Below are 18237 nucleotides of genomic sequence, written 5' to 3'. Positions count from 1 at the left end.
GAGCTTCAGGGAGTAGAAGCACAAGCTCCTCCATATGTTCTTGCTGCATCTTACTATGGCTATGAGTGCAAGATAAGTTCCCCAAAGAACCTAATCGTGTTCTGTAATTACAGCGCGGCTTTCTGCTGGCTAGAAATGAGGGAAAAGCTAAAACACTCCCTCATCAGATAATTTGTAAATTACTTTACATGGCGGATGCCTAACTCAGTTGGTTTTCAACTGCTGAAATTATAAATAATTGTAACAGATGTGGCAATATGGCTGGCCTCCAATAAATGAGGCCCTTGATAATTTGGCCGACCCTTTGACAGGCCAATTTAATAAAATGTGAACAAAATCTTCTTGCTAATAATTTATCATCCCTTTTCCCAATAGAATAAATTTAATTACCCTAGCAGTTAACAAGGTCACACCCAGATGCCAAACTCGGCTACAGTTTTGATAATGCAATCAGGAATTGAGAGGTGATGACAGCGTTGTTGTTTTTTTCATTACCTGGCTTCACATAAACACAGGTGGCGTAGCTTTCTTGTCAGTTTTTAATAATTACAGGCTATTATGGAATGCATAGTTAGCAGATTGAAAACCACACTTTAGTGAATTTGTTTGAGTATGATTGAGGTTCTAATGTTACAGAGATGATAATGCATAACAAGCGCAGTCCCTAGTTTACACCATTAGTGCACACGTTTGATTTTTACTTGTGATAATAGTGTAATAGTTCAGCAGACAACAAAGTTGCTTTTTTTTGGAGCAGTCTTACCATCAGATGCAGGTTTGGTTTTTTTGCTTTCTAGTACTGAAACTGTTTACTCAGAAAAAAGTGCTTTTTTAAATTTACCTAGTAACTTACAGTATGCCAATATATATCTTAAAGTATCTTAAAAATCTTTGTAGAATTACTGTCTGCGTTTTGGTATAGTTAGTCTAAGTAAGAGCTTCCAGTAACTAATTAAGAAGTTTTTTAAAAACTAAAATGCTAGGGAAGATGCTGTAAAAGTTCTTAAAAAAATTTAAAAAGGAAAAAAAAAAAATCTACTTAATTGAAACTTTTTACCCACAGTTGTAAAGTATTGCTTCCAAGAGTGTAAAATACTTTAACCAGCAATTCCTCGGGCTTCTGTAGTGTTATATTCTATTTCTAATGTCTATTAATTGTAATGCATTAGAGCAAACAGTACTGATGTTTTCAACTTTCCTGGATCTTTGCTTGCTGCTGCTCTGACCAGTTTTATGAAAAAGCTGCCCAGTTTTATTGTGTACTTGGAACTAAAAAGTTGCTGCTCGAACAAATGCATGGGGAAATGAGCGGCTAGTTTAACAAAAAGGCTTAATGAAATCTGGACTTGTCTTGAGACTTTGTGATGATTCTTCTAAACATTTTTCCAGACTAGAGATTTTTTCTTGTCTTATAACTGCATATTTTCACCAATAATTGGGAGCATTAATTTTGTAATGGGAGGTCTAATGTCCCTGAAGAATGAAGTAAATAATTCATTCCTAGTTTGGGGAATCTTTCTGATGTGGAAGCTGCGTGGTCTTTATAAAGGGATTGCATCCTTTTTTCCCCTCCCTGTTCTTCTCTACTGGATGATCACAGGGCTCCTTTTCATATGATACAAGTTATGTGGATTTTGGAGGATGCCAAACATAAATGTTACAAATGTGGATGGATGGTGGAAACCCTTTCTGCTGGCCTTTACCCCCTTTTGGGAACTCATAGGGACACATGAGATCAAGGTCTAGGCTGGGTAAATTGCTCTTCAGCATTTTGTTACCAGTGCCCATCCTAGAAGTATGTGCAGTAAATAGAGGTGTAGCTGTGATTATTGGATTTTCAAGCTGTAAAATGAAGGAGCTTGCAAAGGATGCTGAGGTGAACATTGCCTCTGACTTAGCTGCCCAGATAGCTGACTCAGTAACAGAATAAGAGGAAACCTGGGAAGTGATTCTTATTTCTCATATATGAACTGCTTCTGGATGTTTCCTGCATCATGGCTTTGTGTGGCGTTGGATTCCTGGAGTTTGACTGGAAGAAAAGTGTGAGGTATGGGTCATGGGCCAGTTGGTTGCCATAGGTCAAAAATACTGTTTCCTAACTCATATATTCTGTTAAGGTGTACTTGCTTCCTCTAGTCTGAGCTGTGTGTAGACTCTGTTGTGTTGCTGAGAGAAAAGATATTCTAGCTTTTATTAAGCCACTTATTGTGCTTATTGGCCAGTTTGTGGTTGAAGCAGAGTGAGCTTGCATCTGCTTACAAAAAAACCTGTGCAGGCTTTCTCTGTCTCCTCCTAGCCAGTGGTTTTTGTACTGTATAGTAAGTGTTATCACAGCTTTGTGCTGAGGAAGTTGAGGTGGAGCAATACACACATGGCTGTGATATTAGTTCTGAAGCACTTAGATAAACATTGCCTTGCCACCTGCTGTCTTTTGCCCGTTCAGGAAAGTCATGCAGAATAGAAGCATGGTGGAGCAGAGCTGTGTTTTCTCCATATTGATTGGTACTGTTTGTTGTTTCTGGCAACAGCAGTGTTGAAAGGGTGGCATTGGATTCGCTTCGCAAATCCACAGTGTGGATAGTTCCCCTATTGGTACAGCTTTGTGGTGAAGATGGTGCTTATGCTTCATCATGGTTAATGCATCCAGAAAACATAATCTCTGTATCACTTTGAAAAGACATGTAAACGTAAGAGAAGTGAGATATATACTTGGTAGAAATAAATACTTTCTTGATTGTTATTTAAAACACAAATAAGCCTCTTGACATTTATTTGGAATATGTTTTGCATGTTAAATTGAGTTTCAGTATGAAAAAATTATGTATCTGTTGTGATAAAATGCTGTGTGATATAAACTGATTTTGCTAAGTGAAAGAAGAAACCACTATTCTGTTAAGCTAGACTTTGTAATGCAGTAGAATCTAATCTAAGGTGCTTAAACCTGAGTGAAAGCCCTCATTTGCTGCACTCAATATGCAGACAGATAGACTGTGAAGAGGGTCAACATTATCTGTAGACTAAAATGACTGTCTCCTGGGGATTTTAGTTTTAGCCATAAGAATCGGGAAAGACTTTAGGAAGTGAACCTTCATGGAAGTCTTTGTGGAGGTGAGTTACTACTTCAGTCCATAAGATCAAAGATCTACAATGATAACTCTGAGACAGAGACCATGAAGAACCTGGTGCTGACACTTAGCATATGAATTGTTTTTATTTTTCTGGATTGCAGATTTCTGATCTTTACTATGAAACTGGACTATATTCTTCATACAGAGCTTGGATGTTGAATGTTTTCCTCAGTCTTAAAACGCTATATTGTACTTTTTTCTGATAATGTTAGGATTTTTAAATCAGAGCTCCATTATAGTCCAAATTATTTGCCATTTTGGCCTCACTAGTTGTAATATTTCCCTCAGTTCTTAGGTTACAAATAGGAGTTCAGATGTAAAGCTAGAAAGTGAAAAGCCAAGAAAAGGTCACATTTCTTTCTGAGCATGTGACAAAATTGCACTTCTTTCTTCATGCATAAATCTTGGAAATCTGGGTTGTTCATAGAGTCATTTTATACAGAATTACTTGAGATTCTCATGTTAGCCAAATCTTTTCACTAAATAATTTGGTTTTGGTGATTTTTCTTTTTGCCCTTAACCAAGGATACCTGGAACGTAACAGTGTAACAATATAAAGGTAAATAGACAATGAATTTGAAAGAAAAGACCAGAGAGAGAAATTTCATTCCGCTTTCTGTCTTTGGAAGATCTCTTTTCATGTTTTAAAAATTAATGTTTAACATTTCTCTTGATATTTGAGTAAACAGAGTCTTCTAGGCTAGGAAATGTAGAATAATATTTATCAAATAGTGAATGATTTGTTGAATTTAACAGAAAATGATACCTATCTCTTCTTAAACTGGAGTCCATTGATGAGCAAACCCTCAATTTTTATGTGTATCTCTTCAGGTTAAATCTAGGTTCTTAAAATTCCCGAAACTGAAGAAACTTCACATACTTAAAAAATGGAGCAGGTTTTAATGATATTGTAGAGCCAAATTATATAGCAAGGTCTGTATTTGTAACAGTGATCTGCTGAATATTTTGAGGGCAAAAACATAGGCGTTTTGGAGGTGCGAGTTAAGATCTAAGACTGGTTTTGTTCGGTTTTCCAGGAATTACGTGTGTGTATACATGTGCCCAAAGGCTGTTGTAAGAGTTCTGTTAGAAACTGTGCCTTTACAGTATTTTAATTTGAAAAAAGTATTGTTGCATGGTAATTTCTAGAGATCCCTTTTAGAAGAAGAAAGAGTAGGGAAAAAAAAACCCAAAAAATGAAGAACACTGTTCATATATTGGTCCTATTAAAGTCAGTAGCAGAACTTCACTGATAAAGAGGAGCAAGGATTTGATATATTCTATGACCCTTAAATGATTTACATTTCAAAACACTCTGCATTTCATTTTTGAAGAAGAAATTAAAAAGTAGTTATACAGTTAGAAGTTAATTGTTAACTAAATTTGTGTAATTCTCATGATTTCAAAGCCAGCAACATTTAACAGTTGTGGAATTTTTAAGTAACGGTAAAGTGAATTAAAGCGGTTATAACAGAATTGAAGCTGTTGATTCTTTTTTTAGTTACTAATGTAATTGTACAACTTATGTTACACGTAGAAGTCTTTTTTTTTTTTTTACATACAGCTGTGAAATCAATAAAATGGGACAAGTTGATAGGTTTATTTTTCTTAATAAGAAACAAGAAAGTTCAAGTAAAAATATATATAACTGAAGTATAACTACGTTTTGCTTATCTACTGGCACTATTTGCCTTCTAGGTTTTCTTGGGTTTTTTTTTTTTTTTCCTTTTTATATAGTGCTAATGTTTTGCTCAAATGATCAAAAAGCCCAGTTTTCTTTTAAATGTTTTTTTCAATGCATGGCTTGTCTACTCCTCATTTTTCTATTTTCCCTTTTGTTCTTGGTGTAGAGTTTTCTTTTAGTTACATAAACCGATATTTTGCTGATCATAGGTGGAAATGACATCTGTTTACAACTACATATGGCCTAAATTATGCAAAATGAGCAACAGAAATTATTTAAGGAACAGTCAGCAAAAGCATGGGCAACTTTTTCTGTCTGACAACTTTCCTGTGTTTGTTTGCTGTATGAGAAGCTACATTTTTTCTGAAATAAATGCTTGGTATTTCTAATTAGGGATTTATTTGTAGAAAGTGTGAATTTATAGTATACTTTACAAAAAGCTTCATATTCTGCATAGGAAGAAATGAAATGGCTGTGCCCATTGATCTGTTTGTCAAATACTAAGCTAAGGTGTTTATTTGATTGACTTTAATCGACTTTGGACTATCTCATTTCTTGATGGACATGAATTTGGAGATTTTTGCTTTTTTTTTACGCTACCTTTTCTGATTTTTGTCAGTATATCTCGTTTGTTTTGCTTGGAGCATACCAGTAATTGAGATAGTAGGAGCAAGTGATAGTTGTACCAAGTTCTTTCTTCTCTATTGAAGTGAGCATTTGCCTTAAGAATATGCTCAAACAGTTGCAAGCAAGTCAGGTTGACAGAACTTTGCTGATTAGGGAAGGTATGTGTAAAATAAAACTTTTAGTCAGTCTTGAGAAAGTTGTCTTCTGGATCAAGCTATGTTGATTGACAGTTTTACTGTTTACTAGCTGCTTGTCATTACTGTCAGAGCACACCGCTGGCAACAGGGGTTTCATGACTTTGCCCTAATCAGTGCAATACCAGGTCAGCTGGGTCAGCTTAAGCCACTTGCATTGACTTTTTAAACCAACCTGCCCTTTTATTTATGTAATCGATTAGGGGAGGGGGCTTGCACCATACCTTCTTTCCTCTTTCAGCAATAGTGTTGGGGTGTTAACCTCCAGCTGCCTGAATGTGTTGACCATCTGGGAATGACATTGTTGTCTGGCACAGCTGTTGCAAGGTGAGCATGTGTCTCCAGCCTTAAAGCACTGTGGAGGAGTTTTGAGCTAAAGCATTTCGTGATTGCCGTAGACAGCCACAACAGGCATATTGCTGTTGCTTATGCTAAGCTAACGTTGTTTTCCCTTGTGGTTGTGACTCGGTGAGGTGTGATCACAGGTGGTTAATGAAAGCTCAACTGCTAAGGAGTAATTTATCAAGCCTTGGTAACTTGATCACTCTCAGTCATATGTACACATACGAGTCCACTATTGGATGTCAGGGGTGTGACTTAAAGATAGCTGTTACCAATGAAAATGTGTTTTTGGTCTGAACAGGTTTTGTAACAGGGCCAAGGTGAGCAGTGTGCAGGAGTGTTGTATTGTGCTAAGGAATTGCTGTAAAAGGACTGATAGCTGGGAAGGGTCCTGGAATTCAGTGACTTCGTGAAATCACGTGCCTGCCTTGAGTAACACTGATCTAGAATTGACATCTATTTTTTTTTGTAAGCCTTCGATTTCACCACAGCATTTGTGCTGTACGCATTCATGAACATAGTGGATACATGTGGATTTACATTAAAGGGGTACTTTTCCAAGACAGTTTTTAACTAAGAATATCTTTATTGGTAGAATATGCAGTTAAGGGTTTCTTTTGTGTTGTTTTTTTTTTTTTTTTTTCGCCATGTTTGATAGGCAAATGATACTTACCAACTTGAAATTTCACCAGAAACAAGTCTAGGAAGTAAAATATTTTGGCAAGAAATTTTGACAGCATGTGAGGTATAAAATACCGTGATAAAATAAGTTCTACGGAAGAAACATCAGTATAAATCTCAACCATTGTTAAGACTGTACATTTGGAAAATATGGTGATGTGAAAATGTTTGGTTAAGACTTTGGGGTCTGGTTTTGATTATTGATTCATGAGTCATTTACAAAAGCAGAATTATTTACAGCTCTTGCATGTTCCTGTATTATTTGTAATGTTGTGTTTTTCTAAGCAGTTTTATCAAAATGGTTTGTTATGCTTCTGATTTTTTGCTACTAATGTAATATACCTGTACAATCATTTTCTAGGTATTTCAACAGCCTTCTTTAAGTGAGCTAGAGTGTCTTACTGCAATGCAAAAATCTGAAACCAAGCTTTTACAGGAGAAATTGATAAAAGCAAGTTTTAACCTAGCAGAGCATAATTTGTACACCACAGATACTCTGGAAAGCAATATAAGGACTAGAAGAAAGCATGAGGTAGGATAGTTTTATTGTCTTGTGTATTTGTGTCTAAGTCAGACTGGTAAAGCCAACATTTTTGCTCAAGGGTCCAGATAATAATTTTAATGTCTGTTGATGCTGCTTATAATTCTGGAAGCTTGTTTGAATGGTTCTTGTGTTATCTGCCAAAGACTTGTTAGAATAGCTGTTGGGAGTAGAAGGTTTTACCTTATTAAATACTGAATAAGGGTTTCTTAATTAAATGAAATATTTGAAGGATTAATTCTTTATAGGTTTGTTAAAATAAATATTTATCAGATATTTTGAGGTGTTTATCAGAATGACCCTCTTGCCCTGGAAAGAAAATAAGGTAAGTATAAATGTTTATTATTATGATTTTATAAATTGAAAAGATTTATTTTCAATTTCTTGATAAAAATCAAGAATGATGTTGTATTTTTTCTATGAAGAATGACAACAATGTCCTTTTCAGTTTATACTTTAATTTTATATTAGTATGTATAGTGCTAGACTGTCTCTTTCATGATGACTTGCTGTCAAATATAGGCAGCATGTAACAGCTATAAACTATAGCTAATTAAATAGATCCATAAATAATTCTATGGCTTAAATTGATTTATTAAATTAGCCAGAGTCATGATGTTCTTCAGTTTTCAGCCTTTTCCTCATCTAAAGTTTTTTATTATTTATTGTGATTATATAGAATATGGGAAACTTGGAAGAGATTTCTGTAGCAAGGAAGCAAATAGGAATATAGTTCTGTGTGGTATAAATAGTCTACAAGGGTGGACCCTGTCACGCTCTGCTTCCTGTTTTGAATTCTCCTGTTTTTCTCGTATTTGCTGTCTCAAGATTTCCTTTGAAAACTGTGTGGCTTGTTCTATCTCAATATTGTGTGCTGCATGCTGGTTTTGGGAAAAGACATATTTTAGAACATTTTTTTAGGAGCGTGTGGTGGCACCTCTGAAAATGTGTTTAAGAAACAACAAAATGCTGCACGGTCAGTGTAGAGAGAAGACTAGAAGGTGCAGAACTCCAAACACCAAGGTTAGAGAAGGAGGAGAGGCAGAAGGTGCTCCAAGTGCTGGAGCAGGTATTTCCCTGCAGCCCATGAAGAGGACCACCATGGAGAAGATGTCCACATTACAGCTTGTCAAGGAGCCCACTCCAGAGCAGATTGCTATTCCCTCACAGAAACTTCAGTATGTGAACAGGAGACCATGCAGAAGCAGGTTCTTCTGACAGGAATTGTGGCCCATGGAGGACCCACTCTGGAGCAGGTTTATCCTGACAACTCCAACCTGTGGAGAGGCCCTACACCGGAGCAAGGGAAAAGTGTGAGGCGGAAAGAGTGGCCAAGAGGAGCTGTTATGGATTGACTGTAACCCACCATTCCCCATCTCGCTGTGTTGCTCAGCAGGAGGTAGTCAGGGGTGAAGCAGTGAAATTAGGCCTGTGAAACAGGGTGGGAAGAAGGTGTTGGTTTAATATTTTCTTTATTACTTACTACACAATCTGTTTTAAGTGGCAATAACTTAAATTAATTTTCCCCAAGTCAAGTCTCTCCATGACGGTGAATGGTAGGCAATCTCCATTTCTTTGTCTCAACCCACAAGCTTTTTCATCCTATTTTCTCTCCCTGTCCTGGTGAGGAATGAGAGTGAGTGAGCAGCTGGGTGGGTGTTTGATCCTTTGCCAAGGTTAACCTACCACAATGTAATTTCTTCTTTCCTTGGAATAACGTAAATGAGAGTACTGTGCTTGTCATGGACTGATCACTGTATCAGGAATAGAGTAATTACACTCCCTTGAGTAAAACTAAATACAAACTTCTAAATCCTGTTGTAGAGAATCTTTTCCTGTTTTCGTATGTAGATCCTAGTCATGCTTTTTCAATACTCAGGGTTGTTTGATATGTGCACTTTTTCACATGTGCATGCGGTCTCTAGTAAAACTTTTGGGAGCTAAATTGACAGACTACACATCCTTTGTATTTAAGCAAGACAGTATGGAAAATTGTAGAAATGTTCAGACTTTAGGATTACAAAATATACATATAAAATAGAAAAGGTAGTACTGCTGTCTTTACTGATTTTTCCCTTGCAATGAAATATGTTCCCATTACCTTGTTCAGGCTTTTGTAACAAAAGTATTCACGACAGACGTGATTAGTGCTTGATTTGACAGCAAAAATATGTTGGATATACAGTTCCTGTTTTACAATAGTCATCCTTTCAGTTTCACAAAGACACTGTCATGTTAATCCTTCATCCCCCCCTTATGTGCATTCCCAGGATACAAAGAACAAATAAACATGGAATCGCTTCTGATCAGAATGACATTCTTTGGTTACTTTCTGTTCTAAAAAGCCAAAGATTTTGAAAGAAGAAATAATTGGAAAGATGTTAAAAAGAAGGGCCTGGGACAAAACAGAAACTTGACATTAGTGTGACAAATTGGGATGTGTGGCCACATGACTGTATGTTTCAATCTATGTTGGGTTCTGCAGGATGCAGTGATATATATACATTGATAAGCTAGTGTTGATTTTTGTGAATTACAGAAAATCAAATCCCTTGCCTACAGTCATACATAGTAATAGAAAAAACTTATTTTGCAAGACAGATGATGTGGTGGTTAAAAGCTTTGTTAAATGCCCATATGCTGAGTTATTTTTCTTGATGTTAAGTGTGTACTTAAGAGGCAACTGTAACACTGATAGTCGAGTCTCTGTGGAAGGTGGTACAACTGAGTGCCATTTTGTATGAGGACTTAAGAGTCAGTTGCTTAAACTTCCTAGAGCTCTTTTTGGAGCTTAAACTTTGTAACTGTGAGCTAGGTATGATTTCTGTCACCTAATTAAACTGCCATCCATATATCTGCTGGCTGATTCAGTAACACAGACCTTGTTTTTTTTATAGCTAAGCTTTGCCATTGTATTATGCATGGGATTTATAATTGCCTTTTATTGATATACATTCTATAGCATTCTTCTAAGTCTATAATGTCAAGATATTAAAAGGCATGAGTTAACTTGCAGTACTTATAAAGTTCCTGTTGAAACATAGTGAGTCAAGAATTTGCCATTTTTCCTCTCCAAAAGAAATCCCACCTGTATCTTGTCAGCCTCCGGTTCGGCTTCAACAACGTTTCTGTTTCTTCAACTGATAAATGGTGCAGATGGGTAACAGAAGGTTGTTTAGAAAGAGGCATCTTTTCTTTTTTTGCTTCCTATACCTCCATTAACAATTATTGTGTGTCCCATCCACTTACCAATTATTTCTTTATATTAAATCTTCTGTCGCAAAGTTTCATATCTCTTAATATTACAAAGCCTGTTTATTTCTGATTTTCTGCTATTTGGCTTAGTCTTTTGTAAACATATTTTAGGATCATTTGATGAAAAAATCATCTGTTGTTACCCTTTACTGACTTGGATTAACGTTCTTTACTCATAAAATGACTTTTTCTTACTCCTAAACATTTAGGAAATATTTAAAACATTACAATTTATGTATATATTTAATTACAGGTATGTCTAAATTTACTGTAGAATTTGAAGGTCGAATTACAAATTAAATGCCTAAACCTGGCAGCAGCAGCAGCAGCAAAGTTTGCAGTTGTGAGAAGAGTATTACAGATGCCATCTTCCAAATTGAGCAGCCCCAGGCAATCGAATTGCAGTGTATCTTACTACATGGTCTTTTCTGTCTTGGTAGGAAAATTAAACTGTTTGACTTCTTAGCAAAGATTGCCTTCAAACTACCTGTGTAGCTGTAAAGCCCAAACCTAGCTCCTTCTCTCCACAGACCTCTAGTCTGATGACTAAACAGGTTAAAATATGTTCACACATAGAATGTTTCTTAATGTACGTCACCAGTCCCACCTGTTCTCAAAGGGAATTATTTCAATGTCTGTGAAGAGTTAGAATTTTTCTCTATTTTTTCCCGTACGGTGGCCCTGTGAAAAAGATTCACAGTGCAATCCCAAGTAGCTATATATAAAGTCTCTGTGTGTGTATATATATAAAGAAAAACTGTTGTGTACTCATTCTATCTGATCACCTTTGAATAAAGCAGCAAGACTATGAATTTTACATTTTTCTGTAGTGTTTTCTCTTTCCTCCATTCCTCCATAGAGTCTCTCTGCCTAGTTATTCTTAGCAGTCTTGTGCTGTTTGGTCCACTTCTTTTCCTTTTTTGTCCTTCTCTTTGGCAACAGATGCTCTGCTTTGACCTTTTATTCCTGATTTCAGAGAAATCATGTATTTTTCAAGTCTTCTGTATATAAAGTTTAACTAGGGAATGTTTCTTGAAAAATAATGCATTCTGGATTTTTAGGAAAGATTTGTATGAGTATGCAATGATTTGGAAATGTGGAAGATAAAAATTTTATTTGAGATCTTGTCTTTATTCAAGAAATCTGGGACTTTGAAGATGAGTATGTTTTTTGATATGTTGGTCTTGAGATGTTCTGATTCAGACATATGAAGGGGATCAGTTTGGTTTTGTGCAATGTTAAAGTCTTCTCTGATTAATATTAGCATCTATTAACTGAAGTAAACTTTGGATATCTCTACCAGAATTCTTAGAAAAGAATATAAATCAGTACTCTTACTATTTCCAAGAGGTGTACTCTTAATCAGTTATACTGTCAATATAAAATCATAAATTAGGCAATACTGGTTTAGATGTTCATTAAAACTTTTGTCTAGTTATATTCTGTTATATAATGGAACTGACAGGAATATGCAAAATATGTCAATTTGACATTCAAATTTTAAATGTACTAAAATTCTTTTCAAATGTTAGTTCTGGGTTTGTTTGTTTATTTTAATCTCTTTCAGGCACATTTGAGAAGCAAAAGAAACTCAAAACCAAATGACAAAAACACCTTGGCAATATTTAAGTTCTTAAATATGTGATATTATAATTTTCTCATGTTTCATGAATTTTTTTTTTCCCTCCTCTTTGGAATCCCATATGATTTAAAGTACCGTGTCTTGTAAACGTTTAATACTGAAAGGTAATGGTCAAAGAAAGAAACACCATTTGCTAATTAAAATTCTCTTTAAGATTAAATTAATTCAGTGGAATAGTAAAAGTGTTGAAATATATAGTACTGAAGAAGACTTTATCCTGAATTCCTTTTTTTGTAAATCAGTTATTTTACAGTGAAAATAGTAGCATGCAACACAATAATCACAATTAATCTTAAGTTTTTGTTTGTCTTTGTCTATTTGTGTAATAGCATTTTACCTTACTGGTATTAAGTATGTATTAGTAATTTCTCTGCCCTTAACCAAAGTTATTCAGAAAATCAGAAAGTCTAATTTGATGAGGTCTGTCTTTCTTCGCCGTAAGGACATATGACAGAATGAACAAGAAAGCTGCCCAGTTTAAGTGTTACTTTCACATGTTCTTTCTCCAGATTGCTATATGAAGCTGTACATAATATAAACACATATTCTTGTCTCTAGTCAGTCACATTATAGTTAATGACCATATGGTCATTGTGGTATAAGATCTACTGTCTGTTGTATTTATATTCCTCAAGCATATTGTTCCTTCAACTTCACAGTGTGTTAAACTATTTCAAAGGGAAAAAAATCCTTTCCCTCTTGTTTCTGGTTGTCCTATCAAGTGTAACCTTGGACCCTTATAGAGCAATTAGACCAGCCTCTATACCCTCCTTTGTAATGAGGTTTCTTGCATTTCTGAGTCTATAACCCTTTAGTCTTCCCTAATGGGACATCATTATTCTGAAAGAAACAATGTAAATGTAAATGAATATTCTCATTAACGAGTCACAGAGAAACCTTTAGTGGTAGCGCTGTGGTAATTCTGCTTGTTATTTCTCTGGTATTCCATGCAGATTTTTTTTTTTTTTATAATTCATTATTAGTATTCAAAATTACTTCTTCTTTAATTCTGCATGTCTTTCATAATCCGGTGTTCCAACTAGTTCAACCATGTCCTTGTTTTATTCTCCAGGAACCACCTGTGAAACGTTCAAGGTCTCTGTCCCCAAAGAGCTCTTTTAGAGAGTCAGAGGCGCTAAGGAAGCTTAAAATAGCTGAAAGGAGGATTGAAAACTTACAGAAGACACTACAGCTAAAGGTGAACAAAAAAAAATAAAAATAAGAAAAACCTCTAGCTATAAGCTTGCATAGATAAAGATATATCAAAATAAACAGACATGTTAAAAAAGCAAAATGCACATATTGTTATGGACTGTAAGTTTGTTAGCACAAGAAAGCACTCTCCGTTAGTTTACCTTTTCCCTTTACTGCTGGGTTTCTTATGATGGTACACCTGCAGTCCTATGGAAGCCTAGTTCAAGCTGTCATCAATAATACTTGATTTTAAAATATGTTTTCAAAATTTGTGTTTCAGAATATATATTCAGAGAAATTCATGTATTCAAATAGAAATAAAGTGAAGCATAAAGTACAAAGAAATTTTTTTTTTTTGTACAGTGAAGCCCGTGTTTTAAAATGTTGAAGTCAATTATTTAGAAGTGATTTACCCCTTGTACTCTTGGAAGTTTTGACTTAGAAGTTGATGTTCTAAGAAACGCTGTAAACCCCCCCAAACCGCTCCCCTCAGCCCTGGATAGAAAAGCTTAATTGGGTGTGTATTACAATTTCCACTTTTGTCCCTGTTTTATAGTTTTTTGTTAGTTTGTTTTTTGTTTCAAAAATACTACCTTTTGAATGACATGTTGGTTTCAAATTACACCTCAGAATACAAGCCCCAGATCCTCCCCTTCCCTTTTATTTTTTTTTGTTGTCGCTTATGTTTGTTCAGAGGGATGGAATTTTAAACATATTTTCAGTGTGTGTAGCCTAAAGCAGAACTGGTTATGTTGAACATGCTGTGATAAATGTCAGGTACATGAAAAAGTTTGGAGAGCCCTACAAACCCTAGTCTGAGCTCCAGCCTCATGCAAAAAGACACTCAAATGTGATAAGTCAATTTTAGAAAAAAACGTGAGTGGGAATTATATTTTAGCACAAATACAAAAGTTCATGACCCTGTATACTTGAGAGAGTTTAATGTAGTGTCTTAACACACACAAGAGTATATGAACAGGAAAGATGATTTAGACTTAAAATTCAGTCTTACAGGCCATCTTGCTCCTTGTTCCTGGGAGTCAGAAGATTAATTTTGTTTTGTTTTTTCTCTCTGTTGAGAAATCTAAGGCATGTCCTACAAACATTACCTGAGAACTGGCTTTTGGCAGGCTACCTCTTTGTTACTCTTGTTTGGCCTGCCAGACACTGATGCTACAGATTACTCTGGCACTGTGGACCTACAGCTGCTCCACCCTTGGCAGCAAAGTTCACACACCAGTGTGTATGGTTGTTGTCTTAAATGATAGAGGGTTCCACATTTCTTTTGTGTTTTCTTCTGGAAAGAGGAGTGAAGAAGAGCACTCTGATTTTCTAAGCATATTAACAGGAGAGAAAGAACTGTTACTCTCTCTACATGACCTCATAACATAGTTTTTACCATTTGCCATACTGCCTCTGTCATTTCTTTTGTTTCATCTTAAAGCATAATTTAGGGATCTGTGCAGCTTTACTATGTTGCAAGTGTGGGACCTCTGTTTATTACAACTGTTAATCCATGAGGTCTTTAAGGACTAAGTCTTGTATCTCTCCCTGAAACTAATATATGAACTCCTTGCATTTTCTCTAGGAAACCTACTTGGCTTCTTCTGCAGAATGCTTTAATTGATTGAAAAGAAACTGTAGAGGCCCAAGTCAGTGTATTAAACACTGTTGTGTCACTACATTCAGAATTCAGTGAGGCTATTGCCAGCATGACAGTGAACTCAACTGTGATAACATTAACATCAGAAAAATTCTATTGGTATTGTTTGATTTCTTTATGTTAGCCTCCTCTCGGGCATTGCTTCCAACAAAGAATAATGCATGTGATCAACATTTTCAGAACTGGCACTTTCATTATTGCCTCCTCAAGCAAAGTGTTGACTGTATGATTACTGGAAATATACTTGCTCAAAAAAAAAAAGCTTGCTCTATCAATAAACATACAGATCACGCGTATCCTGAAGATGAAATTGTAACTTTATCCATCAGTCCTTCTGAAAAATTGGTAACAATTAAAAAAAAAAAAGATGAACAGCATTATTTCTGGTGTTTTCAGGAACTGGAGTATTTGAGACCTCAGTCAGTATTAGAAAGAAAAGGGCAAGGTCCCATTCAGAGGATTTTCCAGTTCTCATCTGACTTATTTCTGGCTAAGGAAAATTGGCTCTTACTGTCTTTAGTGCTAGTATAAATAGGGTAATCGTGTAAGTTCAGAGTGTCCACAGTTTTGGTACAGAATTGGCTTCATTTCTGTGGTCCGGGACATACTGAAAAGTAAAAAGGCATACCTGATTGCATCCTTGTTTAGGGAGGGGAATATTAAAACTAAGTAAGAGTGTTTAATGGATTTTGAATAACAAGTTATCAAGCTGGTACTTAAATGATCCAAAGCATAAGTACGTCAATCTACTGTTGGTCTTTAAGAATTTGGTAAGAGTTTGGTGGCTGAGAGTTAATATTTGATACAAACTAAGAATATGTTCTCTTCTCCCATATTATGTTTCTAGAACTGTAATCCCTGGCATAGCCTTGGGGAGATATTCCTGGCTTTAGCTGGAGTGTTTTCAAAAGCAATAGGAGATCTTCCCTTGAGTTTTCTCATCTTTTTTGTTTCAAGTTCTAAAATTTTGGAGAGAATTAGGACTAGAATACACTAGTATTACTAGTATTACTTGATACTAATAAACTTCTGAAGATTTATGCTGAAGGCATTATTTTCCAGTACCTTGCCAGACTTGATTGGTTTTCACTAGCAAATCAAAGAATCTCAGAACAGTGATTTTACTAACTTCTCTTCAAAACACAGCATCTGTAATTGTATTCTTAGAAAAATTTCCTGTTGTGATGTCAAGCAAAGCTTGGTAATAGTCCTTATGTCCTTTGCATAAATTTGTCTTTGACTATTTTTGTGATTGTTTTTAATATCATTGTAGTATTTATATAAGTCACTTAAAATCAGTCAAAAGTACTTTTTAAGCAATCCTAAATTTATAAATGTGTCTGGTTTAGAGCTTGTTTCAGGAAAAAAAGAACAAAACATCACCACTTTGGGAAAATGTTTAATGGTAAGGTCACTTTGGTACCTGCTTCTCTTCCTAAATCTGCTTTTTGTGTTGCCTGAGTCACTTCCAGAAAACTTCTGGAATTTTATATATAGTAGCATCTGAAATTTTAGCTGTTACCTTTCAGTTTTGTTTGTGTGTCGTGAAAGCTGGGCTACATTTTGAAGCCAGGCTTAGTCTAGGTACTTGGTAGTTAGCATATGGTAGAACCCTTGGCATGTTTTTATAGTGAGATTTAATTTTTACTGCTTGCAGCTCTGACTATTGTGTCTTATTTACTGACTAATGCTGAAAAGGCCTCTTTGCATATAAGCGGTAAATACATGCAAGTAAAGTGTTGTGATTTACTTGGAGATTAAAGAACACATTCAGCAGTTGCTCTACAAGCAGAGGTCCCGTTGAACTGGAAATGAAGCACTGAGGGCAAATTTTACTACAGGATAATTGCTGCTTGCTGTATGCCAGAATTTGACTTGCTTTATACTGTGAAATGTCCTCTTCTTAATGTTCATTTTTTTTTCAGACTACAGTATTGTCACTTAGGAAAATATTTTTTTAAGCTTGCATAACGTCCTGTAATGTAAATCAAGGTATTTCTTACTTTTCAGTCTGTAAAAAGAGAGTATATTTTTTCATATAGTTTTGTTTATATAAAAGCTACTGCAAAATTTGGTTTTATTTCTTGTTTGTTACATAACTAGAGGACAAAGTCTAGGTGTTGCAAGTTTCTATATATTTGCAGAAATAAGTTAATACAAGAGGAAATCTTGAAGCCATGTAAATTTAGGCGTTTTTATGTGAACTTCAGTGTGGCCAGCATTTCTCTCAAATATGTAGATAAGTTTTTCATGGTGGGGAATTAAAAAAAGTCATTTGGAGGAAAAGACAGTGGCAACAATCCTTTTTCAGTCTATGTGTTTTTAGATGTGTTATTCATTCATTCACATGATGAAAACTGACATTTGGGGAGTAAATATTTTAAAACTTCTTATCAGAATGAAAAAAATACTTAAGTATATTTTGCAAAAATAGCAAAATTTGCCAAAGTAGCAGTAAGAAAAAATTGACCTCAGGGATTGTGATCTCTGATCTTTCTATTTAGATTTCTGAGGCTCTTAGTTACTTTAACAGAACTTTTGTTTCATGTGATCTTTGTGACAGTCCCTTACATTTTGCCCAACTCTAATTTTGTTTTTCTGGTTCTGTACAGACTCGAGAAACTGATGAGCTAAGAGCAGCTCATGACAAACGCAAAGAGAGGCTGCAGATGTTACAGACCAACTACAGAGCACTAAAAGAGCAATTAAAGCAGTGGGAAGAGGGCAATAGCAGGTAAGTTACATAGCTCATTAAAAGCATTTCCCTTACACAAGAAATCCGAGCAGAAATATTATATAGGTATTCAAAAGAGAATTTGATTTGAAGGAAGAAGGTACTATGTGATGATCAGGACTTTATCCTTCGTTAAAGAAGAATACATGGCACCCCCCCATATGAGAAAAATTACGATTGAAACCAAGAGTAAAATGTATTGAGCTGACACCTTGGCTTATTTTATTTAGGATCTCATTGTGAGCCTGCGTACTGGACAAACGTCTGCTGGGGCTTCTTATTTATGCTCATCTAATTCCCCAGTTGATTAATTTGTTGACTGTGTATGTTTCTAATTTTCTATAATAGAACAATTGCTCCTTACGTTTCAAATAGGTTTTAAAAATAATTTTATTCGTTAAAAATAATTACATTAAAATATAGAAAAAATATATTAATACTATATAATTTATAATATGAAAGTATATTATTTATATAAAATTGATAATTAACAGCCTCTCTAACATTTAGTGATTCAAACATTAACCGAAGCTAATCCTAAAATCCCCTTCT

The 18237-nt window shown here is 35.2% G+C and overlaps 1 protein-coding gene across 1 annotated transcript in view; it reads left to right on the top strand.

Annotated features, from left to right (window-relative positions):
- Positions 1–18237, top strand: part of CNTLN (centlein) — a 196498-nt gene that overhangs the window by 80818 nt on the left and 97443 nt on the right. Inside the window, exons 9-10 of the mRNA XM_086479875.1 lie at positions 13167–13292; positions 17564–17685. Coding sequence (XP_086336001.1) covers positions 13167–13292; positions 17564–17685 — 248 coding nt within the window. The remainder of the gene's footprint in view (positions 1–13166; positions 13293–17563; positions 17686–18237) is intronic.

Source organism: Leptosomus discolor, chromosome Z (assembly GCF_034619465.1).
Source record: "Leptosomus discolor isolate bLepDis1 chromosome Z, bLepDis1.hap2, whole genome shotgun sequence".
Lineage (NCBI taxonomy): Eukaryota > Metazoa > Chordata > Aves > Leptosomiformes > Leptosomidae > Leptosomus > Leptosomus discolor.
The sequence above is the reverse complement of the archived record's forward strand: the minus strand, read 5'-3'. Positions and strand labels throughout refer to the sequence as shown.